At 49.6% G+C, this 23,970-nt stretch overlaps 4 protein-coding genes across 11 annotated transcripts in view; 2 read left to right on the top strand and 2 right to left on the bottom strand.

The window, feature by feature from the left end:
* Window positions 1-11,469: 11,469 nt before the first annotated feature.
* Window positions 11,470-17,013, bottom strand: ZMYND15 (zinc finger MYND-type containing 15). Of its 4 annotated transcripts, XM_070772947.1 has the most exons (13): window positions 15,980-17,011; window positions 15,367-15,601; window positions 15,121-15,276; window positions 14,705-14,865; window positions 14,037-14,189; window positions 13,636-13,716; window positions 13,383-13,499; window positions 13,175-13,263; window positions 12,989-13,087; window positions 12,658-12,811; window positions 12,517-12,575; window positions 12,127-12,287; window positions 11,470-11,766 (listed from the first exon to the last, which is right to left on the bottom strand). In XM_070772947.1, the coding sequence occupies exons 1-13, from the start codon at window positions 16,563-16,565 to the stop codon at window positions 11,595-11,597; spliced, it is 2,223 nt and encodes a 740-aa protein (XP_070629048.1). In that variant the 5' UTR covers window positions 16,566-17,011; the 3' UTR covers window positions 11,470-11,594. The 4 variants fall into 4 exon arrangements, with proteins under 4 accessions (XP_070629048.1, XP_070629050.1, XP_070629049.1 ...); XM_070772949.1 differs by lacking the exon at window positions 14,037-14,189 and having other exon boundaries at window positions 15,980-17,012; XM_070772948.1 differs by lacking the exon at window positions 13,383-13,499 and having other exon boundaries at window positions 15,980-17,012.
* CXCL16 (C-X-C motif chemokine ligand 16) lies at window positions 12,735-21,204 on the top strand. The gene is made up of 6 exons (XM_019981296.2): window positions 12,735-12,871; window positions 17,490-17,790; window positions 18,133-18,271; window positions 18,640-18,722; window positions 20,058-20,465; window positions 20,923-21,204. The coding sequence occupies exons 2-6, from the start codon at window positions 17,724-17,726 to the stop codon at window positions 20,982-20,984; spliced, it is 759 nt and encodes a 252-aa protein (XP_019836855.2). The 5' UTR covers window positions 12,735-12,871; window positions 17,490-17,723; the 3' UTR covers window positions 20,985-21,204.
* A 498-nt stretch (window positions 21,205-21,702) lies between these two features.
* On the bottom strand, window positions 21,703-23,393 carry MED11 (mediator complex subunit 11). Of its 2 annotated transcripts, none has more exons than XM_019981293.2 (3): window positions 23,254-23,393; window positions 22,924-23,054; window positions 21,703-22,073 (listed from the first exon to the last, which is right to left on the bottom strand). In XM_019981293.2, exons 1-3 carry the CDS (start codon window positions 23,336-23,338, stop codon window positions 21,936-21,938), a joined length of 354 nt encoding a protein of 117 aa, XP_019836852.1. In that variant the 5' UTR covers window positions 23,339-23,393; the 3' UTR covers window positions 21,703-21,935. The 2 variants fall into 2 exon arrangements, with proteins under 2 accessions (XP_019836852.1, XP_019836851.1); XM_019981292.2 differs by having other exon boundaries at window positions 23,230-23,360.
* Window positions 23,394-23,411: 18 nt separating this feature from the next.
* The window catches only part of PELP1 (proline, glutamate and leucine rich protein 1), a 48,273-nt gene continuing 47,714 nt past the window's right edge, over window positions 23,412-23,970 (top strand). For 2 of the 4 annotated variants that reach the window (XM_019981289.2, XM_019981290.2), the window contains exon 1: window positions 23,647-23,779. The gene's annotated coding sequence lies outside the window, so the exon portion shown is untranslated. The other 2 variants (XM_070772946.1, XM_019981288.2) reach the window with 2 other exon arrangements.

A 23,970-nucleotide genomic window follows, 5' to 3' on the forward strand; every position in this document is an offset into this window, starting at 1 on the left:
TCAGATTTGGGGTAGAGTTTTGTTTTTGTGTTTTATTCGGCTACACCAGGGCTTAGTTGTGGCATGTAGTATCTTTAGCTGCGGCGTGGGGGGATCTATTCCCTGACCAGGGATCGAACTTGGGACATTGGGACCCCAGAGTCTTAACCACTGGACCACCAGGAAAGTCCCTGGGGTAAATTTTGAATGTAGAGCCGTTGGAATCTACTGAGCGCTGTGGGCATTGATGAGCCCTAAGACTTAGTGATGGGGTGGCAGGGGCCATTCATAAACACGAAGAAGCACAGGAAAGATAGGTGAAGGGATGGGAGAAGGAGTGTAATCAGAGAAAGGAAAAGATAGGAAAACAGGCTGGAGGAGGAGCCAGCAAAAGGATCCTCCAGTAAGGAGGGAGGAAAACCAGGACAGTGTGCTATCCCAGAGGCCAACACAGGGGTTCGAAGAGCGAATGCATTTAACAACTCTGTTAAATGCTGCTAAGAGGCTGAGTAATGACCATTGGGCTTGGCCTTATCTCAGCAAGATGAAAGTACTTTCATCGAAATGGTTTGGGATGTGAATGGAGAAGAAAGGATGACCAGACATTTAACACGAATGAATTTAACATGGAGGACCAACATAGAAAAAAGGAAATTGTAAGAAATTGCTATCATAAGAGGCACTGGTGGGACAATGAGGAAGTTCTTTTCTGATTGTTTCTCTTTCCTCTGGAAAACAAGTTTTCATATCACTAATGGAGGTTGGAGGATGCAGTATCGTCACTCGAGGCAAGAAGGGGAATTTCAGAGAGCAGAAAAAAGTACAGTATTGAGCAGGGAAGCCATAGGATTGCCAGGCATGCTAAGAACCTGCTTGTGATTCATCATTGCAGATTCAAAGTGAGATTTGTCAACACAGTCTTTTATCCTCAGCCTTACTCAGTAGCTCAGGGAAAGTCTCACTGTTGGTAGAATTTGACTTGATCCTTCTTGCAGTTTTGTATAGAAGATGGTGGGAGAAGGACAAGAGAATTAACAGTGTGTACACAAAGGGGTCTTCCTTGGTGGTCCAGTGGTTAAGACTCCGAGCTCCCAGTGCAGGCTGCCTGGGTTCAATCCCTGATCAGAGAACTAGAAAGACCTTGATGCTAGGGAAAATCAAATGCAAAAGGAGAAGAGGGCAGCAGAGGATGAGATGGTTAGATAGCATCGCCGACTCAATGGGCATGAATTTGAGCAAACTCTGGGAGATACTGAAGGACAGAGGAGCCTGGTGTGCTGCAGCCTATGGAGTCGAGAAGAGTGAGACATGGCTTAGCAACTGAACAACAAATGCTGCAACTAAGACCTGGTGGAGCCAAGTAAATAAATAAGATAACAAAAGAATTTAAAGAAGAGTGTACACGAAGGAATCATTATAGTTATGGACAGCTGAACTTAAGCTGGGTTAAGTGGGATGTGAAGATGTGAAGAGGGTGGTGGACAGTGAAAATGTGGACTGGACAATGGACTAGAGAAACCAAAGGTTGAAGGATTGTTGAACCGAGGATATCAGATAGTGGACTGGAAGGATGGATAGAGTGGAGTGCTGGGAGTCCGAAGGTTGGAAGAGGTGCAGTTACCTCAGCATGTGGCTGAGGTCGGGTGGCAGAGAAGAGGACAAGGAACTGAGATGTTGGGCTGCTGGATGCATTATCTCAGAGGATGTCTCAGTTACACAAACAAAGACATGATTAATGATAGAGAAGTAAATATAAGCCAAATGCATAAGCCTTTGATGAAACTGGTAGATGTTGCAAGATGATTGCCACAAGGCAGGGAGATGGCTGGTCTAGGCTTCTGGCAGGTGCTTCTGAGAGGCTGGGGTTTTGAAGGGAGGAGAAATTTTTTGAAAGCAAAAACAGATAAGGAAGACAACGGTCTCACCCCAGAATGTGTGGAATGTGGGAGGAAAAATACCTCTTCAAAGGGAGCTTCGGAGGATAACCAAACATCTGAGAGCAAGAAGGCAAAGGGATTAGGGTTCCATTCAGCTTTGAGATTTTTACCTTTTGAATTATAAGCATTTTACCATATGAATATGAGCATTTTAAACTTAAATTTGATATCAACCTTTATTACATGACATACAATAAATCTTTGTATTACATTGTATTGTTGTATAATACAATATTTTATTGTACAATACAATACATTATTGTATTGTATTGTTTGTATTGGTATTGCAGCTTCTATTAAACAACAGTTCTCTTTGTGGAAAACAATAAGAGTAACAACTATATTATTTCCAGTGAAAAACTTGGCATTAATCTTAGTAATCTCTGTACCAATACTCATTAAAGATCTGTACATTAGATTTAAAAAAAAAGAGATTGCAAAGAGAAAAACAAGAGAAGAGGTGGACACTTTGGAGGTTCTTGTTGACCTTAAATCCCAGAGGGTCCATTGAGAGAATCTGGGGCAGGAAAGGGAGGAGGTAAGAGACTGAACCCAAGAGGGGACAAACAGAGTTGTGTGGGGATAAGTCCGTGAGTGTCTTAAGTGTGGACTTCTGGCATGTTGCCAGGGAAAGTGTGTGACGTAGATTCTGGGCTTTAGACTCTGTGCTGTCCTCTTTGTGGCTTTACAGCAGCTCTTTGGCTTCTGCTGTAGTTCCTGTCTTCTGTGCCTCAGATCTGAGTCCACGAAGCTAGCTTGGGACTCGCACCCTACACAGACGATGTTGTCTTCTTCATCCTGTGTGTCTACCCCAAGCCCTGCAAACTGACTTCCTCCTTCATTGGCCAGAAGCTCTATGTGAAGTGTCTCAAGCATATCAACTTCCACGCCCTCCAGGGAGGCTGAGACAGTCTTGTGTTCAGTTTGATTCCCCACTGGGACACTTCCTACATCCTCCTAAAAGAGAAAAAAATTGAGAACTGCCTAAGTGTCCCACTAGACTGTGTCACATTCATAAAGTAAACTAATGTACATCTGGGGCAGGAGGGGACCCCTTCCAGAGCCCGAAACTGGGCTCTTGTCTAATACTTGGAAATGACTTGTCCGAGGAGACACATGTGCTGACAAAGCAAGAGATTTTATTGGGAAAGGGCACCCGGGTGGAGAGCAGTAGGGTAAGGGAACACAGGAGAATGCTCTGCCATGTGGCTCACAGTCTCAGGTTTTATGGTGATGGGATTAGTTTCCGGGTGGTCTTTGGCCAATCATTCTAATTCAGCATCTTTCCTGGTGGCGCGCACATCGCTCAGCCAAGATAGATGCTAGCGAGAGGGATTCTGCGAAGTGGATGGACACCCAGTGTCTCCTTTCCACCTTTCCCTAACTCTTCCGGTTGGTGGTGGCTTATTAGTTCCGTATTCCTTATCAGGATCTCCTGTCATAAAACAACTCATGCAAATGGTTACTATGGTGCCTGGCCAGGGTGGGCAGTTTCAGTCCGTGTGCTTCCCCTAACACATCCATCTATGAAAATAGACTGTCTAATGACATGTCATGTACAGAAGTGAGAGTTGGACTATGAAGAAGGCTGAGGGTCAAAGAACTGATGCTTTCAAATTGTGGTGCTGGAGAAGACTCTTGAGAGTCCCTTGGACTGCAAGGAGATCCAACCAGTCAATCCTAAAGGAAATCAACCCTAAATATTCATTGGAAGGACTGATGCTAAAGCTGAAACTCCAATGCTTTAGCCACTTGATGCAAAGAGCTGACTCATTGGAAAAGACCCTGATGCTGGAAAAGATTGAGGGCAGGAGGAGAAGGGGGCAACAGAGGATGAGATGAGATGGTTGGATGGCATCACCAACTCAATGGACATGAGTTTGGGCAGAGTCTGGGAGATAGTGAAGGACAAGGAAGCTTGGCATGCAGCAGTCCGTGGGGTCACACAGTTGGACATGACCTAGAGGTTGAACAACAACAAGGATGTTTATTCCTTGAATAAACTTCCTTGAGAACTTATTCATAACGTATTGGTTTCTTAAAAAAGCAAGCTGGTTAACGTGAGGTACAATATGATTGAAGTTTGTGAAAATGTGTGTGTTCTGGCCCAGTGGCTAAGACTCTGCGCTCCCAAGGCAGGGGTCCTCGTTCAATCCCTGGTCAGGGAGCTAGATCCTGTATACCACAACTAAAAGATCGTACATGCGGCAGTGAAGACCCAGCACAGCCAAATAATACACATTCTGATGAAAGGGACTGTGGACACACCAAAATGGCGACGATGGTCATCTCTGGGTGTTGAGGTTGAGGGTCATTTGAATTTTCTTCTCCGTGTTTTCTGTATCTTCTAAGTTGCCCAATTGTTGCTTCCAGTTCACCTCCATGTCACTAGCTACCTTCTCAAGGCTGCCACCACTGGTCTGTTGAATACTCTCATGTCTTTGCTGTGAAGTACAGGGGACATTTCTTCACCTTGACCTGACCTGGTCTCAGCTGTCTGGCACAGCTGAGTACCATTTCTTTGTTTCTGAACCCTCCTGGTTTTCCTTTGCCCTTAGCACTTCTTTCTCTCAGGGCAGGCTCTTCTTCCTCTGACCATCCTTCCCTCCACCAGGATTCTATTATATATATATATATATATTATAAATAGTATTCTATATTATATATAGAATATATATTGCATTCTATTGATTCTATTATATATACATGTATATGTATATATATATTGTACTTAGTCGCTCAGTCATGTCCAACTCTTTGTGACCCCATGGACTGTAGCTCACCAGGCTTCTCTGTCCATGGGGATTCCCCAGGCAAGAATACTGGAGTGGGTTGCCATGCCCTTCTCCAGGGGATCTTCCCAACCCAGGGATCAAACCCAGGTCTCCTGCATTGCAAACAGATTCTTTACCATCTGAGACACCAGGGAAGCCCAAGAATACTGGAGTGGGTAGCCTATCCTTTTTCCAGGGAAACCTCCAGACCCAGGAATCGAACCAGGGTCTCCTGAATTGCAGGCAGATTCTTTACCAGCTGAGCTACCAGGGAAGCCCATAAATAAATATATAACATATATATGTTAATATATGTTATATATATATATAAAACACTTACCACCCACCTATATATATATGTATGTATGTGTGTGCTAAGTCGTGTCCTACTCTTGGCGACCCCATGGACTGTAGCCCGCCAGGTTCCTCTGTCCATGGGATTCTCTAGGCAAGAATGCTGAAGTGGATTTTCATTCCCTTCTTCAGGGAATCTTCCTGATCCAGGGATCGAACCTACATCTCTTGCATCTCTTGTGTCTTCTGCACTGGCAGGTGGATTCTTTATCACTGTGCAACCTGGGAAAACCCTTATGTATTACTTACTTAATATTTAATTTATTTAGCTGCATCAGGTCTTAGTTGTGGCATGTGGGAATTTATTGCCTGACCAGGGATTGAACCCGGGCCCGCCTGCCTTGGGAACATGGAGTCTTAACTCCTGGACCACCTGAAAAGTCCCCAAGGTTCTGTTTTTAAGGCCACTTCTTCTCTCTCAGGCCCTCATCCTCTCTCCTCTTTGTGTGAGTTCCTTATCTCACATGTTAACTGCCTACCAGAATTTCTACCGTGAGGTTCCACAAGCATTTCAAACTTAACATGAATTCATTACCTTTGTCTCCCTCTCCTTCCAACCTCTCTAGCTCCACCCTTCCTCTTCCTGTGTCCCTGCGGCCTGCACATGGCACCTCCTTCCATCTAGTTGCCCTGACTGGGACCCTACAGCTCTTTCTCTGCCCCCCACCTTGTTCCAGTATGATTGCTCACCACCTGTTATTTCTACCTCCTCATTAGCCCCAGGATTTACCTGTCTGTCTCCACCATCAAGGCGCCGCCAGCTCTTGCCTATATTATTACCAAAAACTCCTAGCTCATCTGTCTCAAGTCTTATTCTTTCATAGTCAATTTTCCCTCCAGTATAGCAGGAATAGCTTTCAAAAATTCCTCTGGAAGAACTTTCCAGTGGTCCAGTGGCTAAGACTCCATACTTCCAAGGCAGGGAGCCCAGGTTCTATCCCTGGTTAGGGAACTAGATTCCACATCCTGCAACTGAAAAGATCTGTGCCCCAGCCCAGCCAAGGAAAAAAATACCTTTAGTAAATGCTAAGTGGCTATTACGTCTCAGGCACTGTGCAAGGGCATAGTTACAATCAGACTGGCAAGGTTTCCCTTTTCATGGCATTTAGTTTTTAGTGTGTATTGGAGGAGGAGGGGTAATAAACATAAATGAATGACATGATAAAATAACTGTGACACATGCTCAAAGAAAATACAAGAGTAGAGTGATGGGGGTAAGAGATCCTTGTACATTTCATGGAAGCAAGGACCAATCTTTTGTGTTTTTTCCCCTTTGCATCTCTAACACAAAACCGTGTGTGCATTCAATCAGTATTTAGTAATTATCAAAGTAGACAGTTTGTAATCTAAACATTTTTATTACAAAAGTACTGTGTGTTTATGCAAGAAAAATGAGCAGGACAGCAAAACAAAAGAATAAACAAACCCTTAGTAATGCTACCGCTTGGAGATAACAATATGCTTTGGTATTTCTATGTAGGAAAGCACAGGAACTTAGCGAGAGATTATTTTTCTGGCCAAGGGAGTGACGAAAAGTTCTATTTCCCCTCAATCCATCAGGGACCTAGGCTGCCCTTTTATGGCATTAGGAGACACACAAGGTCCTATGGAGGGGGTTCTACCCTCCTCTGGGGTCAAGGAAGGCTACCCTTCTAAGGCAGTGACCTTTAAGCTGTAAAGGAATTTGTTGTGCAAGAAAATGGGAAAGTTCCACACTGAGAAATGACTTCATTTAGAGCTTCTGGCTCCAGGGTAGAGATGGAGACAGGAAGTGGGATGAAATTGCCTTTGAAAGTTGGCAGAGACCACATTAAAAGAATATTTTTCTCTAGATCTAACTGCCAGTTTTTGGGAACTAAAGAATACAGATGCACAGATTAAAGAAAATAAAATAAAACCTCCCAGAAGAAGTAATCAGCCTGATCCAGAATGAGGAACATTCTATATGACAAATGCTTTAGTTACTCATTGACTCAGCATGAACATAAAAAAAGGGAAGGAGGCTTGTTATAGGAAACAAAACAAAACACCCAAACTTACGAGACATAACAACCAAAAGCCACCTGTGGATCTTCTTTATTTCTTTGTTTTAAAATTTTTATTTATTTATTTATGGATGTGGTGGGTCTTCATTGCAGAGCTCGGGCTTCTCATTGTGGTGGCTTCTCTTGCTGTGGCTAGAGGACACTAGAGCATGGGCTTCAGTAGTTGCAGTATATGGGCTACATAGTTGAGGTTCCCGGGTTCTAGAGCACAGGCTCAATAGTTGTGGTGTGAGGAGCAACAAATCTGTTGCTCCATGGTATGTGGGGTCTTCCTGGACCAGAGATCGAATCCATGCCTCCTGCATTGGCAGGCAGATTCTTTACTGCTGAGCCACCCTTATTTATTTCTTGATTGTAACAAACCAACTGTAAAAGGCATGTTGGAGACAATTGAAGAAATGTGAATATGAACTGGGTACTATGATAAGACACTAAAGAATAATTGTTAATTTTATTGGGTATGATAATGGCATGGTGGTTACACTTTTTTTAAAAAGTCTTATTTGTTGTAGATGCATGTGAGACAACATATCTGTGGGTGTGTTTTACAGCACTCTGGGAAAAAGCTGGGGGTATGTGATATTTTGATATAAACAATATATATTTGGGGGATTTCCTTGGTGGTCCAGTGGTTAAGGATCCACCTTTCAATGCAGGGGACCCAAATTCTATCCCTGGTGGAGGAACTATGATCCCACAAGCCTCTGGGCAACTCAACCCGCTTGGGTTAACTACTGAGCCTGAATTTCTCAACAAAGACCCATCACAGCCAAAACGAAAGAAATACTTTTTGGCCTTTGTCCCACATTTCTGGCTCAAAATTGTATGAAACCCTTGAAATTTTCCTGAGTGATAGAGAGGAATGTCTTCTGTTATTCATTACAGGCCCCTTTCAACTATACCCAAGTTTATGCTAATGAGGTGACTCAATGGTTCCCTGGATAGCTTCAGGATTATTTCTCAGGAATAATAATAATAATAATAATAATAATAATTCCTGTGTGTCTGGATGGCGTAGAGCCATCTGTGATTGTTTAACAGGGACTTGTAGGTCCTGTATCGACCCAAACATACTCTTCTGCACTGCTGCATTTACTACCAATGATGTTGCCCCTAAATTAGTCACTCTCACAATCCATTTTAGTAAAGGTCCTTGAGGAAGCTGATGATACCAGTCTGAAAAATGAAGCAGCTAACTCCTTCACAAATATATTCCTGATTTCAGGAGTTTCTTGGTTTTTGCCCTCCCCACCCATGCTAACTTCCTAGGTGGCTCAGTGGCAAAGAATCTGCTTGCCAATGCAGGAGATGTGGGTTTGATCCCTGAGTTGGGAAGATCCCCTGAAGGAGGAAGTGGCAACCCACTCCAATATTCTTGCCTGGAAAACCCCATGGCCAGAGGAACCTGGCAGGCTACAGTCCATGGGGTTGCAAAGAGTCAGCATGCATGAGCATGCATGCTAACTACCTTCTTGGTGACCAGGAGACTTAGAGGTACTTTCTGTTGTCCCAGCCTAATTTTTTACTTAGTGGATAGCTTTGAGGCTAGCGGCCAAAATTCAGGCTGACCCAAATCTGAACTTAGTTTAGCATCAAAGTCCAAACCAGAACTCTTTTTTAAGTTTCATTATAGCTATTACAAATAATCACCAAGGGATGCATTCTTCACATTTTTTTTTCTTATTGGTTTGTACTTCCTTATGCTCTTCCATGGTGGCTCAAATGGTAAAGAATCCACCTGCAATGCAGGAGACCCGGCTTCGATCCCTGGATCAGGAAGATCCCCTGGAGAAGGAAATGGCAACCCACTATAATGTTCTTGCCTGGAGAATTCCATGGACAGAAGAGCCTGGCAACCCCAGTTCATGGGGTCGCAAAGAGTTGGACAGACTATGTGACTAACACACACACATGCCTCTAGTGAAACAACTTCCTGGGGTTGACTCCCAACTCTAAATTCTATTTCCATTCGTAACTTTTGCTCACAGAACTCAGAATTAGTAATATTACTAATTATTACTGATTTACTATAAAGGATACAACTCACATAGTTGGTTGCTCTGGTATCTAACCTCCATCCTGAAGCTAAATACTCATCCAGAGTCACCTTATTAGAATAAACTCAGGTATGGTTGTAAGGGGCTTATTGCGAATAACAAAAGAGGCTCCTCTCAGCTCTATCACTCAGGTCATAGAAGCTCTCCTGCCAAGAATGGAGGATGCAGACCAAATATATATTTCTTATATTATCACGTCATCACAAGGAATAATAATAAAACTGAAAAATGCTGATGATTGTCCAAGCTGGGTGATGGGTACATAGAGATTCATTCTGCCGAGTCTTCCAGGGTTTTTGTGGATTTGGAAACTTAGATAATAAAATATTTAGAAAAAAAAGAGGATAATGGAAAGAGAGGTACTTTATAAGCCATACTAAAGAGTCTGATCTTCTAAACATTTTATTTTTAAATACTTTTAGATTTATAGATAGATTGCAAAGACAGTAGTTCAGTCGCTCAGTCGTATCCGACTCTTGGCGACCCCATGGACTGCAGCACGCCAGGCTTCCCTGTCCATCACCAACTCCCTACTTTGAGCCTACTCAAACTCACGTCCATTGTGTTAGTGATGCCATCCAATCATCTCATCCTCTGTCATCCCCTTCTCCTCTTGCCTTCAATCTTTCCCAGTGTTAGGGTCTTTTCCAATGAGTAGGTTTTTTGCATCAGGTGGTCAAACTATTGGAGTTTCAGCTTCACCATCAGTCCTTCCAATGAATATTCAGGACTGATTTCCTTTAGGATTGACTGGTTGGATTTCCTTGCAGTCTAAGGGACTCTCAAGAGTCTTCTCCAACACTGCAGTTCAAAAGCATCAATTCTTCAGTGCTCAGCTTTCTTTATAGTCCAACTATCATATTCATACATGACCACAGGAAAAACCATAGCTTTGACTAGATGGACCTTTGTTGGTAAAGTAGTGTCTCTACTTTTTAATATTCTGTCTAGGCTGGTCATAGGTTTTCTTCCAAGGAACAAGCATCTTTTAATTTCATGGCTGCAGTCACCATCTGCAGTGCTTTTGGCAAAGACACTAGAGTGTTCCCAAATACTCCTCATCCATCTTCCTTTAATGTGACTTCTTCTATGACCATGATATATTTACCAAAACTAAGAAGTTAACATTGATACAATTCCACTAGCTAATAGCAGGCTATTCAAATTTCTCATTTTCCCCTTCTTCTTTTTTTCCATTCAAGATCCTATCCAGTATACTATATCCTATTTAATTGTCATGTCTCCTTAGTCTCTTCCAATCTGTCAGTCTTTCTTTGCTTTTTGTGGCTTATACTTTTGAAGATAGTGGTCACGTGTTTTGTAGACTGTCCCAGGATTTTTTTCTGATGTGTTCTTGTGATTAGTCTAAAATTATGGATTTGGGGGAAAATACTACAGAGGGGATGGGAGTGTGGCCTTGTCATTGCATCAGGTCAGGGAGCATGATGTCAGCATGACTTCTTATTTCTCATAAATATTAGTCAGTTGATTCAGGTGGTGTCTGCCGGGTTTCTCCACTATTTTTTCCTTTTTTATACTTTGTGACAAGCATCTTTAGGCCCAGCTTATGCTTATGGGGATTTTAAAATCAGAAGAAAGTCACTGAAGGGATTTAAGCAGAGAATAATGTTTTGAATGTCTGTTTTGGAAGGAATAGGAGATACAGGGGGGCGTTTGCAGTGGGACTGGACATAAACAGCTGGAGGCTGAGTGACCAGCAGTCTCATTCAGCTGGAGTTGGTTCTTACGGGACACGAAAGATGAGAGAAGGTGGAGTCAAGGATGGCCATGAGGTTTCTAAGCGGGACAGGTGGGTGGCCTGGGGCTTTCACTGACTCTAAACCAAGGCTGTGCAGCCCCCAGGATGCTGTATGCCTCCCCTGCCCCCGCACCCACTCCCTCCCCCCACCCCTCCTCCCCCAGAGAAGTCACTTTCTGTTTCTTGGTCTTATCTTGACTTGGATCCGGTCCCCGAATGTTCCTGGGGCCGGAAAGTGTTTTATCAACACTTATTATTAGAAGAAGTTTGGGGTCGGGAAGATCCCCTGCAGGAGGAAATGGCAACCCACTCCAGTATCTTTGCCTGGAGAATCCCATGGACAGAGGAGCCTAGAGGGCTACAATCTAGGGTCGCCAAGAGTCGGACACGACTGAAGCGATTTAGCACGCACGCACGGGATTACCCAGGAAGGTTAGAATCCCAAGCAAAGAGAGAGAGGATAGCGGTCGAGGAACTGAAGAAAGCTGGAGGAAAATGTCGTCCTTAAATCCTTTTTCTTCTCTCTCCATTTAAGGACCCAACGATGAACGTTTGACTCGGTGGTTTCAAACAAGTTATTTTATTTAGCTTTTCGTGTTCCGCCAACCGGCCTCACCCTCGGCCTCCCCTGTTTCGTGTTCCTTTCTGAAGCGTGTAGGGGGAGAGGGTGGACTGCTCTCTCTCGGCCCTCACCTGCGCCGGCGGGACCCCCGCCCAGGTTTCTTTTCTCCTCGGCGCCTACGGGCGGGAGCGGGAGGGGCTGTAGGAGTTGGGGTCGGAGTCACCGGCCCGGGCGCCGGGCGGGCCCCGCTTCCCTGCGAGGGCTTGTAGACCAAGTGGAAGATGAAAGCGTTGCAGTACCTGAGGGGGCGTGGCTCCATCAGGGGCGGGGCCAAGAGGCTGGGCTATTCCAAGGGGCGGGGGTTATAAATTCTACGTTCCCGGGGGGTGGGGTGGGGCTAGGCTTAGGGCTCCGTGGGCCAGCCAGGGTGTAATCAGGGCTATGTTTTGGTGGGTAGAGGACCAGGGATTGGAGAGATTTTGTGAGCTGGTTCTATAGAGGGGTGTGTGGGCGTTGTCGAGACCCTCCAGTGGGGGTCGTGAGGAGTGCGGGCGGAGGAAGCAGAGGGTAGGGCTGGGCCAGGAGGGTCCCAGGACCATAGAGACGAGGGTTGAGGTGGGCTTTTCAGGATGAGCAGCCAGAGAGTACGAAGGCCTTACCAGGGCATGCAATTGTCTGCCGCTCTGAGGCGAAAGGGGGAGCGGAAAGGGTTGGGCTGTGGAGGGCTGGTCCCCCCTCCTGTGGCCACCGCCATGGTCTGGTCGTCCATCACACAGCCATACTCGCTGCTCTCGGTGAAGAAGGCCGGCACTCGGAGGGACTGGGGTGGGAGCGGGGTCTCAGACACTCACAGAAAAGCTCCCACCCCCATATACCTCCTGGGGACCCAGAGGACTGGGATGGGGAGAGGCACGAGGCAGACACAGGGGCCAGGAGGACCCATGGGTGCACCCTATGTCTGTGGAGTAGACGATGGGGAAGAAAACACTTTTAGAAAATGAGGGACCGGGCGGCAGGTGAGAGAAGGTCTCTTTTGCCCCATCCCCCACCTGTAACCGGGGCAGCGAGCTCAGCCAAGTGTCCTTTAGTCCAAAGCCAGAGTTAAATCCTGCGGAGGGAAGGACAGCAGGGAGAAGCTAGCTTCCATGGCCTCCTCCCACCTTCTCCACCCTCCCACCCCCGGCTCTTACCGATGACCAAGTCAGGCTTGGGCCCCTGGAGCAGGTGGTAGGGCCTTGCAGACACCTTGATCTGCAGGTCTCTGCGGCCCCCCTTCTCCTTAGTCCCAGAGCTGAGCCGTGCTGATACACCAGAACCAGGGCGGACAGATACTTCAGGGCCATCCTGGGGAGTCAGAAGTGGGAGAGAGGCCAGTCAAAGTGATGGTGCTGGAAGACGTGTCAGGTAAGACAGGGGAGGGGAGGCAGGGATCAAAGGGCACTGCCCAACCAGGATGATAACAGAGGGACCAGGTCTGGAGACTGGGGTGGGGGACAGGGGGAGGGGGTATTCAACCCTCACCCTCTGCAGGGTAAAGTGCTGTTGGTCACTTTCGGGGGGCAGGCCGTCACCCACAAACTGCAGCTCCAGGGCCACATGGGGGAGCAAGACCAAGAGTTCCTGAAGGGCAGAGAGGACGAATCTGGGTCCCACCCTGTGTTCACCTCCACACCCAGACGCCCACCCTTCAGGCCTGGAGGGACTTACCCAAAACACCATGACAAGGTCAAACTCCTTCCCGGCCTCCACCACGTGGATTTTCAGTGACTGTTTGTTCTGGATGTTGAGCTCAGGGACTGGGTGATAAGCTAGCCACTTAAGAATATGGTCTCCTCCTCCCCTCCCTCCTGTCCCCTACCAGCCCCCTGGCCCCTCTGCTCCATGCAGTCCTCCCCCCTGCCTCAGCCCTCCTTACAGGACTGGGGCACCAGGTGGGTGATGACGTAGTACACAGTCAGTGGGTAGGTGAGGAGCACGGCCATGGGGGAGTCCAAGCTGAGGCCCCGCCACGTGTAGTAATCCTGCCACGAGCCTGGGGAGAGTGGGCTACTGGGGACCTGACCTCAGGCCCCCTCCAGTCTAACAGCCTCCTTTCTCAGTCCCCCAAGACCTCTGGCCCTGCAGATCACATCCCCACCCCTAGCTCCCTCAGGGCCCCTCTGGCTCACCAAAGAGGCCCCTGGGTGAATCTGGGGGCACTGGAGGCATCAGAGCTGGCCCATCCCCCTGGAGAGGCTGGTAAGGATCTCCTGTGAGGATAAAAGACGACGAGCCTGGTGTCAGGGAGATCACCACCTGGCTGCTTCCTTCTTCCAAAGGAGCTGTGTTCCCTGAGAGGACCTGGAGCTGCAGCAGGGGGCTGGGAAACTGCCTAGGGATGGGGCTTCTGGAGAGGGTGGGCAGGGGTGACTTTTCCGAGGGTTGGGGAGTGGCAGGCAGTGCCCTGGTGCTGGGGGTGGGGGTGTCTGCTGTGTATGTGGAGGGGTTATCTAGGATCTGGACAACTTTTTGATCTCCCCTGCTGCTCTCTAGTCTGAGGGACTCATGCCTGGAGAGAGGCCCCACGCACCATGGAGAAGAAGGCTGAGGGAGGGTGTGCTGCCTCTTGGGTGCCTGGGGGCGCCAGGGCCTGGAATCAGCATGCTGAACTGGGTCCAGTAGCCACGAGTGAGGCCGCGGGAGGCCAGGAAGGCCTCCTTGTTAAAAGTTTCACTGGTCACCTCTGGAGAAGGATGAGGGGAGGGGTTGAGGGCTCAGTGGCCAGGATTCCGGACTTGGGCTCACCTCAGCCTCTCCCCGGGACCCTGGGTCTGAGTCTGCTTCTAGTCAGGCAGAGAACTAACATTCCTGAGTGGCTACAGCATAGTCCACAGAAGCCATATGACAATTCCATGGGTTTTAACATTTGCTAATCTGCCTGTTTAACCGGTGAGGAAAAACTCTAAAAAGTAAAGTGATTTGTTTCAGGTTGCCAGCTTGTGAAACTGGGAAGCAAGTATTTGTATCTCTACTCCTGAATCCTCTAAGTTCTCTCAGGGACCTGGGCACTCAGTCCTCAGCTCCAAAGAGGCTATCTTCAGCCCCAGGGGTCTAGCTCCCAGCCCCAAATACCCAGCGCTCAGCTGTTACTCCAGGGATCAAGACTCTGAAATAACAGGCACTTAACCTTCAAGCCCAGGACCCTGTTCCAAAGACCTGGTTCCACTTCCCCCATCCATCCTGACCTCCTTATGGTACCTGCGGTGTAGGTAAAAGGCAGGGTTGCCAGTTCTCCAGCCCGCTCCATGAAGGCTGCAAGCCTTGGGCACCAAAATCGGTGGCTTACGTCATCTGGGCATCGCTTCCAGTCTGCACGGAGACAAGCCTCTCCACAGTACAAGACAGCACTGCACTGGGGGCTGGGGTTATAGGAGGTGGTGGGGTAGCCAGAATTAGTGTACGTAGGTCCCCTGTCTGCTGTCCATCTGTCCTGCAGCTGCCCATATGTCACTCAGTCTATTTGTACTCTCTTTGCCTATAACGGCATGGTATTTTTCCATCTTCTTGTTTCTCTGTTCCTCATTCTGTCTGTCCTCAGTGTCCCCCACTAGCCTGCTTCCTCTCTGTTTGCCCGACTTTTCCTCCCCCTCACTCTGTCTTTGCAGGTTGCTCACCAGGGTGTCAGTTTCACTTCAAAGCTGTGCCTATGACAAACATGGCAGGTTCGAGCCCGAAGGGAGGCAAAGGTGAAGCCTGGCCGGGGACCCCACGTCCGCATCGGGGTCTTGGCTAACTTCACTCCCAGCCTTGGGACCAGATTCTCCAGCTCCCTGAATGAGGGTGGAGACAGCATCAGGTTGGGGGTGGGGCTCAGAAGCCCAGGCCCCCAGGCTTCCCCACCCTCTACCAGCTTTCTGTACCAATGCAGCTGGGCATCTCCCACAGTAAGCTGTCGGGGCTTTCGGGGGTCTCCGGAGCCCATGGGACAGACCATGCTGTGGCAGAGGAGAGCATAGGCTCGAGGAGCCAGGTTCTCAGCCCCTGAGCCCCTGCCGGTGCTCCCCTGTGCTCCTTCCATCAGCAGGTCAATGCCCAGGATGATGCCATGTTCATCCGTCACCAGTAAGAGGCAGGAAAGGTGCAAGGGAGCAGCATCTGCGGAAGACAGGAAAAGTCGGGGGTGGAGGGGGAAGATTGTCAGGGGCAGGGTACCAAATCAGATACTCCTGGGGCTAGGAGAGGGAACTAGGTAGAGAGGGCAGGCCTCTTTGGAAGGGGACAGTGGCTCCACAGAACGAGCATTTGCCGCCAGGCATAAATGTGGGGGTGTGCTGTGGGAACTTCACATTTTTCTTGAGGTGTTAACTCTAGACTTCTGGAATTGTTTTTTCCTTTACTGTTTAAATGTTGGTGAAACTTAAAAAAAAATGTGGATCAATGAAAACACCTTTTCAGGCCAGCTTGGCCTGAGGCCCACCCATGTGTGACTCCTAACTGAGCTCTGAGGGGGCCAGCGGCGTACTGGGTTCTTACCACCTCTCCGCCCCGTCCTCCTCTCGGGCCCCGGCCCATCTTCTGCCCTGTCTTCTTTGCCATCCTCGCCACCTCCAGCCTCCTGCTTGGCCTCCTCTGGCTCCCCTGGAGGGGTGGCTTCCCGGGGGGGCTCCCTGCTGCCAGGGGCCGGCTCCCCATCCTCCTCCGTTTCTACCTTTTTGGTGCCGGCACCCTCCTCCTCTCCATTCTCTTCTTCTTCCTCCTCCTCCTCCTCCTCCTCTCCTTCTTCCCCTTCCTCCAGGCTGACAAAGCTGACGTAGGGACTTAGGTCTCTCAGGTGGAGTGGGGGCTCATCTCCCAGCAGCCGGGCAGCCCCCAGGCCTGGTCCAGGGCCTGGCTCTGCCCCTTGCCCCAGGCTGATGCCCACACTACGGTTGGGCAAGACGTGGAGCACCCAAAGGGCTGGGTCCTGGGGCAACCTTCTGATCTGAGCCTCCAGCTGCCGCCAGCGACCCTCAAGGCTGGTCCCTACAGCCCCGCGCTCTGCCACGAACTTGCGGAACCAGCCAAAGAGGAGGGCAGCAAAATCAAGGAATTCATCCCGGTATCCAGACACAAACTCCATGTCTTCAGGGGCACAGGGCCTGGGCCAGACTGAGCAGAAGGGATGTATGGTGAGGGAGAGGCACCGGGGATGGTGTGGGTTGGAGGGGTCCCTTAGGGTGGAATCTATGGATGGATGTTGGGAGCCAGAAAGGAGTTTTCAGGGCTGAGGATGCGAGTTCAGGATGAGAATGGGGGCCAGACTTGAAAGTGGGTAATTAGGGTTAAAAGTGAGTAGTCAGGCGGGAGATAGTATTTGGGGCTCCAAATCTGAGGCTCAAACCCTCAAAGGTAGGGATTGAATTAAATCGAGGATCGAAGTGGGAGAGGGTTAATCCTATGGGAAAGAGTTTTGGACTCGTTTGTGGGGTGTGGGAAGAGGGCATCAGAGGCAGGGCATTCCTTCGCCTTGGACCGGGTTAGGGTTGGCGGTGAACCCCAGTACACCTAGCCCCCGCCCCGGCCGCTCCACTACTCCAGTACCTGCAGCCGCCACCACTTTTCGAAGGTAAATACCTCGGGGTGCGGTGTGACGTCAGGCTGCCCGAGCCCACGGCCGGCTGCTCGGGTGGCCACGCCCCAAAGTCTTGCGCCGCGCGGAGGCACCCGGGTCAGTGTCTGCGCCGCGAAGCGCTTGGACTGGTGCTGACAGTCACTCCGCCCACGTGACTGGAGCCGGGTCAAAACGTGAATGCCTCTCTAAAACGCAGGTCACGGACTGAGCTGCGGAGGGCAGGCGGACGGTGCTGGCATCTCTGGGCCAGACGAATCGGCCCAGGGGGCAGTGCTGCCATCCAGCCGCGCCTAGCCGTGCACCTTGGGCTTCCTTTCGCTTTCTCTCTCCTTCTTCAATCATTCCTGGCTACCGACTAGACGGGGCTCTGGGCTGGGTGCGGGGGTGCTGGCGGAGGAACTCCACCTCCCGGAGTTTCCCCGCCTCCCCCAGGCCTGCGATCACGCGGTTGCGATGGGACTGTCGATTTGAGACGGTGAGGACGCCTGGAGGGACGCGCCGCCCCCTCGCGACCTGCCTTGGCCGGCGGGGCCCCGGCGCCGACGACCGCCGTGTCCCTCGGAATCATAGGCGAAGCGGGAGAAGGAAGCGAAAGCCATTGAGAAACCGGCTGGTCATCAGGCTCCGGAGAACGTCGGGGAGTCAGACAGAACACGGCGGGCTGAGATGATGCTGGGCCGGACATCCCGGTTACTCTTGGTCCTACTGTTTATAGCTTATGCCACTACTTCAGGTTTGTCGGAGGCCCGGAGCCCCGAATCCGGGGAAGGAAATGGGCGGGAGGCACTAGCGCCGCTGGGTTGAGTTGAGTAAGTGGGGAGCCAGGGTCCCCAAGGCAGCCGGGGGCAGGGGGAGGGCCAGCTGCCTGGGCTTGGGGATGGGCTGGGGAACACCTGGGTCCAGGTGTGATTATGGACATATTTGGGGAGAGTGAAGCGTGGGTCGAGCCGGGATCGGGGCTCAGATCCTGGGGTCTAGGGGAGACACTGTAGTGAGGCTGTGGGTTGAAGTCTTAGTAGCAGCTGCATGAGCCCCTTGAACCGGGGCCTGTGCGAACCACTTCCATCCCGCTCAGGCAATGCCAACGAAGGCAGCAAGGTTGGGAGTTGTCCCTGCGATCGTACAGTCTCTTCCCATTCCCCCCCAAACGAGAATTTCATGAGACATCTCCGAAAATACCTGAAAGCATATCAGCGCTGTTTTTCCTACGTCAGGTAATGTCACCACCCACCCCGGGAGGGCTGCGCGGGGAGGTGGGGGGGCCCGCCCTCCCCGCCCCCCCGCCCTTCAGGATCCGCGGGGGCCCCCCCTCTCCCCCGCCCTTCAGGATCCTCTGGTCAAACTCGATCTCCTTCTGGGAGGACGTCTCGCCCCTGCCCCACTCCTCTCGGTCACATTCGCCCTAATTCGTTGCACCTTCAGTTTCCCTTTTCCCCTGTCCCACCTACCTGGAATTTCCCAGTCCCAGCAGAAACTGCTGAAGCTCGGGAGTGACCTCACTTCTTTGGAACCAGGAAAGAGCTGAGAATGGCAGGGGTGGGGCAGAGAGTGGGGACACATCTGAGACCAGGTCGTTCCTCAGGTTCCAGCTACCCCACAAAAATGTATGTGGAGGCAGCACTGACGGCTGGGTTCAGGAGCTGATGCACTGCTTTGACAGTGGAGGTGAGAGCTTCCCCCTCCTCTCCAGGCCCTGTCCCCAGGGCACCTGTGCGTCCACCTTACACCCTTCTTTGCCTCAGCTCTTTCTTCTTCAGTATACTTTGACTTAAGTTCCTCTTTACCATAAACCCTTCACCATCACTTCATGCTTTTTGCCGATACATCCTATCACTGTGCATTTACTTAATGTTGTTCTTGAAATCAAGGCACTATTTTTATGTTCCGGTATTTTGTGGTGGAGGCTTCCCCGGTGGCTCAGGGGTAGAGAATCTACCTGCCAGCGGAGGAGATAGTGGGTTCTATCCTTGGGTTGGAAAGACCCCCTGCAGAAGGAGAGGGCACTCTTGACTGGGAAATCCCATGGACAGAGGAGCCTTAGGGGCTAAAGTCCATGGAGCTGCAAAAGAGTCAGACATTACTTGATGACTAAACAACAACAAGAACGATTTTATTATGGAAATTTGAAGACATGTACAAAAGTTGAAAGATTTGTCCAGTGAACATCCATATAACTACCACCTAATTCTATAATGTTTGATTTCTATATTTGATGTATTTTACATATGTCCATAATAAAGCAAATATATTTTATATTTTACAATATCGAGTTTAAGGCATTTTAACTATATTTGCTTTATTGCCCACCCATCTGTCTATGCATCCCTCTATCCCTCATTGATCTGCCTAATATCTTTTTGGTATACTTCCAAGTAAGTTGCAGGCTCGACTATACTTTATTCCCAGACATTTCACCATGTATATTATTAAGGAGAGTTCTGTATTTTATTGTTCCTTTGAGGTAAAATTTTAAAACAATGAAATGAGTAAATAAGTGTATACAGCCACTTTTGAAAAACTTAATGGCAACTTGTCCTAAGCAGGAACACCTGTGAAGTCACAAATTTGATATGCTGGTTGTATTTTACTCCTAAAATAAATACACAACCATTAAGACACCAAGTGTTCTTCCAGGTACCAGCACTTAACTGATTTCTTTTACTCTTCCTCGCTACTCTGGTCTTTGTTACTAAAATTATCCCTAAGTTACAGCTAAAAGAAATGAACCCCAGAGAGGTTAGGTGACAAGGGGCAAGGTCACAGCTATTTTGTAGCAGAGTCTGGGTTCCAACCCGGGTGTCCTGACTTCTCAGGACATGATTGCCTCAGGGGTTCCATGTTGTAGTTGCTCACTTCCATCTCCCCATATTCTCCCTCTACCCTCCTTTTCTGGGCTTCAGCTGTTCCCTTGGTGTTCTCCTTGACCCGCTACCCTGCCCTCTGTCTAGTTCTTCACCTTGTCACCTCGTAGCCCTGATCCCTCACTTCTTGCTTCTTCAGAATGTGGACATGCTCAACCTAGGGTGGTGGATGCACCTCTTCACAGAACCCAGCTTCCCGAGCCCACAGAAGCGGCACCGTCAGACACAGCCACCACTTCCCAGACGTATCTGCCATCCACCTTGCAGCGTACCCAGCAACCCACCCCTCTGGAAGGAGCACTGTCCTTGGACAGCAAGCTCATCCCCACCCATGAAACTACCACTTACACTTCAGGCCACAGTCTGGGGGCAGAGCCTGAGGCTAAGGAGAACCAGAAGCAGCTGAAAGAAAACAGGGGTCCTCAGGCTGGGACATCAGCCACGGTCCCTGTGCTGTCCCTCTTGGCCATCGTTTTCATCCTCGCTGGAGTCCTACTCTACGTGGTGTGCAAGCGGAGGAAGAATCAGCTCCTACAGCATCCCCCAGGTAAACTGGGCTTCTGAACCCCTCCTCCAGGGACCCAGAGCCTCCCTGGCAGGGATTCTGCCAGCAGCAGCTCCCAGGCAGACCCAGAGACAAATACAGATGATACCTGCACCACTGACCACAGGCGATGAGTGAAGAGTTAGCCCGACTACAGAGTGGGGAGGGAGGGACGCCATCATAGGCCTGGGGACCAGCCCTCGAAGTCAGGCAGTGCTTGGAGCAACATCAAGATGGCAGCTAGAGCAGACTAGTGGGAGATGAAGCTGTGGAGGAAGGTGGGAGCCATTCATTCAATTCACAGATCTTTACTGTTGAGCACCTGCTGTGTACCTGGTCTATAGCTAATGTTCTAGACTCTGATTCCCCAGTTTAAGCTGTCACCTCTTGCCCCCCCTGATACCCTGCCCAGCTTCCCTTGATCTCAGAGCTCATCTGTTAATTTCTGTATCTTTTCCAGATCTTGCAGCTTCATTATATACCTGCAGCAGACGAACCAGGGCAGAGAATGGAACCTTGTGAGGGCAGATTGTGATTTATTCAGCATGAATTAATATACTAGAACAATTTTTGGTAGACACTGTACTTATTGGTCAGTGTTTAATTCACAACTAACCAGCTATTGACCTCCCTTAGACTTTTTTTCTGTTCTTTTGGATTTTTTCTATACCATGATATAAAATTGCTGTTTATGTCTTGTATAAATTCCATATTTTTTAACTACTAAAACTTATTTTTATAATTTTTGGCTCTTCTTTCTGCAGACATGGGTCTTATGCCCTTGCCCCCTAATCATGCCTGATTCTTGGCTTCAGCTTCTCTGCTGATGGCCACCTGGCATCTTCCCCCTCAACATGTCCTCCCAACCCCTACCAGCCTCCATATCCCATGACCCATATATCTTGCTCTTGTCACTTCACACCACACCAGTGTTCCTCCCTAGCTTCCACCCTCTCTTGCTTTGTGCCCCGACCCCACAGTAAAGGCCTGGGCTTTTCTACCCTCCCTCCTCAGCAGCTGCCATGCAGCCTAGTTTTACTTCCTCAACCCCTTACATCACCATATATGCCCCAATGAGAGTCTGAACTCCTTGTTTTGGTGTTATTATTTTTATTAGGAAAACCCTTAGTTCTCATTTTGTCTTTTTCAGTGAACCAAAAATGTGTCTTCCTTGGTCCAAGTCTGCGGGAAGCCTGGGGCAGAGACATGAGGAAGTGGGTTGGGTGTCTAAGTCTCCATCTCCTGTCTGAGCTTGTCCGTACTCAGTGAAGTGCATGGCAGGAGCAACCTGCTGGAGGAGCCAGGGCACAGCTGTGCATGGGCTTAGTCTCTTAAGTCTCTTCCTTCCCACCTTCTGCACCCTTGTCCTCATGGCCTCTGACCAGTACGGCAGGTACAGGGCAGCCCACACTCTCCAGATTCTGTTCTGGGGTATATGTGGAGCTCTCCCTCCAAGCTGTTCACCTGCTTGGCCTAGTTCTCCAGCATCTGCTCACAGGTTCGGGCCACCTCACTGAGCTTGAGGCGAGCATAGTCCACTCGCTTCAGGGCCATTTGACAGTCCTTCCTCGAAGAGTAGCTGGAGCCCTCGTGGGGCTGCCCTGTGGCCACCTACAGGAGATTCAGATTTATCAGTGAAGCACCCCTTCCTTCACCCATCTCCCCAACAAGTCATCAGGTCTTTTGCCTCATTTCTTCCCTGAGTTTGAATTTGCTATGCCAGATGGTTAGCTGGACTACCTAGGGCACATCAATGAACTTCTATTAACTTCTATTAACCTCCTTTGTAAAGTGGGGATGACTGTAACTACTTCCTAGAGTTGTTATGGGCTTCCCTCATGGCTCACATGGTAAAGAATCTGCCTGCAATGCAGGAGACCCGGGTTCAATCCCTGGGTCGGGAAAATCCCCTGGAGAATGGAATGGCTACCCACTCCAGTATTCTTGCCTGGGAAATTCCATGGACAAAGGAGCCTGGCGGGCTATAGTCCACAGGGTCACAAAGAGTCGGACACGACTGAGAGACTAACAGTTTCACTTTTCAGAGTTGTTATAGAATTAGATAATGCAGAATGTCTAGCACACTGTAAAAGTTTAGTAAATGGTGCTTCCTGTTGTAATAACCTCAGAGCCCTTTCAGTCCTGTTCCTTTTCTCGTGAGGTAGCCATCTGGGGCACTATACACTTGAGGTCAGGTCAAATGTCTAAGGGCAAATCCTATAACTTTCCTATTGTTTAGATGCCCTCTCCCAGGACTTTCCCATCCACTGGCTCATGTGATGCAACTCAGTGAAACGGGAAACCTGTCCTGAAAGGGAGGGATGCTGCCAGGATCGACGGGCTTGCTGGGTAGGGCTGATCTTGGTTGGCTCCGGGGACCAAAGCTGTTCCCTGGACTCTTGAAGAATAAGGCTAAGGCAGAGAGCTGGGGTGCGAGCGTAGCAGGTCCCACGACACACACCTGAGTGAGATAGCGGATCTGAGCCGACAGCTCCGCCTCCACGTGCTGCACCGACGCGGTGAAGGCCGCTGCCTGTCGGTCTAAGAGCCTCTCGTTGGTTTTTTCCTTGGACAGTTCCAAGATCACGGTACCTGCCAGAGTGGAGAGCGGGCGGGGCTATCCGGAGACCGCCAGTATAGCCCCGCCCCAGGGCCAGCTCCACCCACCCCTACACCCAGTTAGGATCCCTTCCAACCCCACTTGGTCCGCGCATGTGCAAGCGGTCGCGCTTGCTCTCGCGGTCGCGCTTGCTCTCGCGCCCGTTACCCTTCTCGTCGTCGTATCCCGAACCTGCATTCTGAAGAATGGCTCCAATTTCTCTTTCGATGTCTTCCAGGGCGCGTAGTCGCTCGTTCGCCAGGCTGTAGGTAGCCATCGTTACTCTGGGGTTTTCTTTTGCGAAATACTACCGAAAAACGCCCGGAAGTGACCGTCGGTTTGCGCCTGCGCAGAGGGCGCACCTTAGCCAACACTACAGTTCCCAGGATGCTCAGCGTGGCCTTTCCCCCTCTCGTTTCACCTGGTGAACTACAACTCCCAGGGTCTCCTGCGCATGCTCGCTGCGCGACCCCACCGCGTGACCACCTGTGGTAAGACGGAGTATCGAAAATTTCCCCAGTCTAAGGCCATTCAGACCTGTCCACCTTCACTACACTGTTGTGGTCTGTTTAATTTCTTCTACAAGAATTTCTTGAGCGTCTGCGGGGTGCTGGGTGATGATGGTAGGACCTCTGGGGTATTACAGACTGGACAGCCATGGACCCTCTGTCTGCCTATCCCACTCCGCCACCTATCGGGGCCCGGGGAAAACGACTTGGTGAGTGTGACATTATTCGCCGTAGTGCTTCCCTCTGACCGGGAGCTCCGCTAAAAACGGACTGTCAATATATTATGAGGTGCTTGCTCCTGTCAGCCGTTTCCCTCTCTGATTGCTTATTATGTGGTTGGCTCTGGGGATACAAAGGTGAGTGAGGTGGCCTCTCACGTGAGAGTGGATAGGTGCTTTAT

The sequence above is a fragment of the Bos indicus genome, chromosome 19 (assembly GCF_029378745.1).
Source record: "Bos indicus isolate NIAB-ARS_2022 breed Sahiwal x Tharparkar chromosome 19, NIAB-ARS_B.indTharparkar_mat_pri_1.0, whole genome shotgun sequence".
NCBI lineage: Eukaryota > Metazoa > Chordata > Mammalia > Artiodactyla > Bovidae > Bos > Bos indicus.

Coding starts and splice junctions, on each gene's coding strand:
- ZMYND15 (XM_070772947.1), bottom strand. CDS start 16,565: ATGGAGTTTGTGTCTGGATACCGGGATGAATTCCTTGATTTTGCTGCC. Junction 14,190..14,704: donor GCCTTTTACCTACACCGCAG/GTACCATAAGGA, acceptor ATCCTTCTCCAG/AGGTGACCAGTGAAACTTTT. Junction 13,717..14,036: donor CCTCAGCCTTCTTCTCCATG/GTGCGTGGGGCC, acceptor TTATCCTCACAG/GAGATCCTTACCAGCCTCTC.
- MED11 (XM_019981292.2), bottom strand. CDS start 23,338: ATGGCTACCTACAGCCTGGCGAACGAGCGACTACGCGCCCTGGAAGAC. Junction 23,055..23,229: donor GGGATACGACGACGAGAAGG/GTAACGGGCGCG, acceptor CCACTCTGGCAG/GTACCGTGATCTTGGAACTG. Junction 22,074..22,923: donor AGATCCGCTATCTCACTCAG/GTGTGTGTCGTG, acceptor AATCTCCTGTAG/GTGGCCACAGGGCAGCCCCA.
- CXCL16 (XM_019981296.2), top strand. CDS start 17,724: ATGATGCTGGGCCGGACATCCCGGTTACTCTTGGTCCTACTGTTTATA. Junction 18,723..20,057: donor GCACTGCTTTGACAGTGGAG/GTGAGAGCTTCC, acceptor TTGCTTCTTCAG/AATGTGGACATGCTCAACCT. Junction 20,466..20,922: donor GCTCCTACAGCATCCCCCAG/GTAAACTGGGCT, acceptor TATCTTTTCCAG/ATCTTGCAGCTTCATTATAT.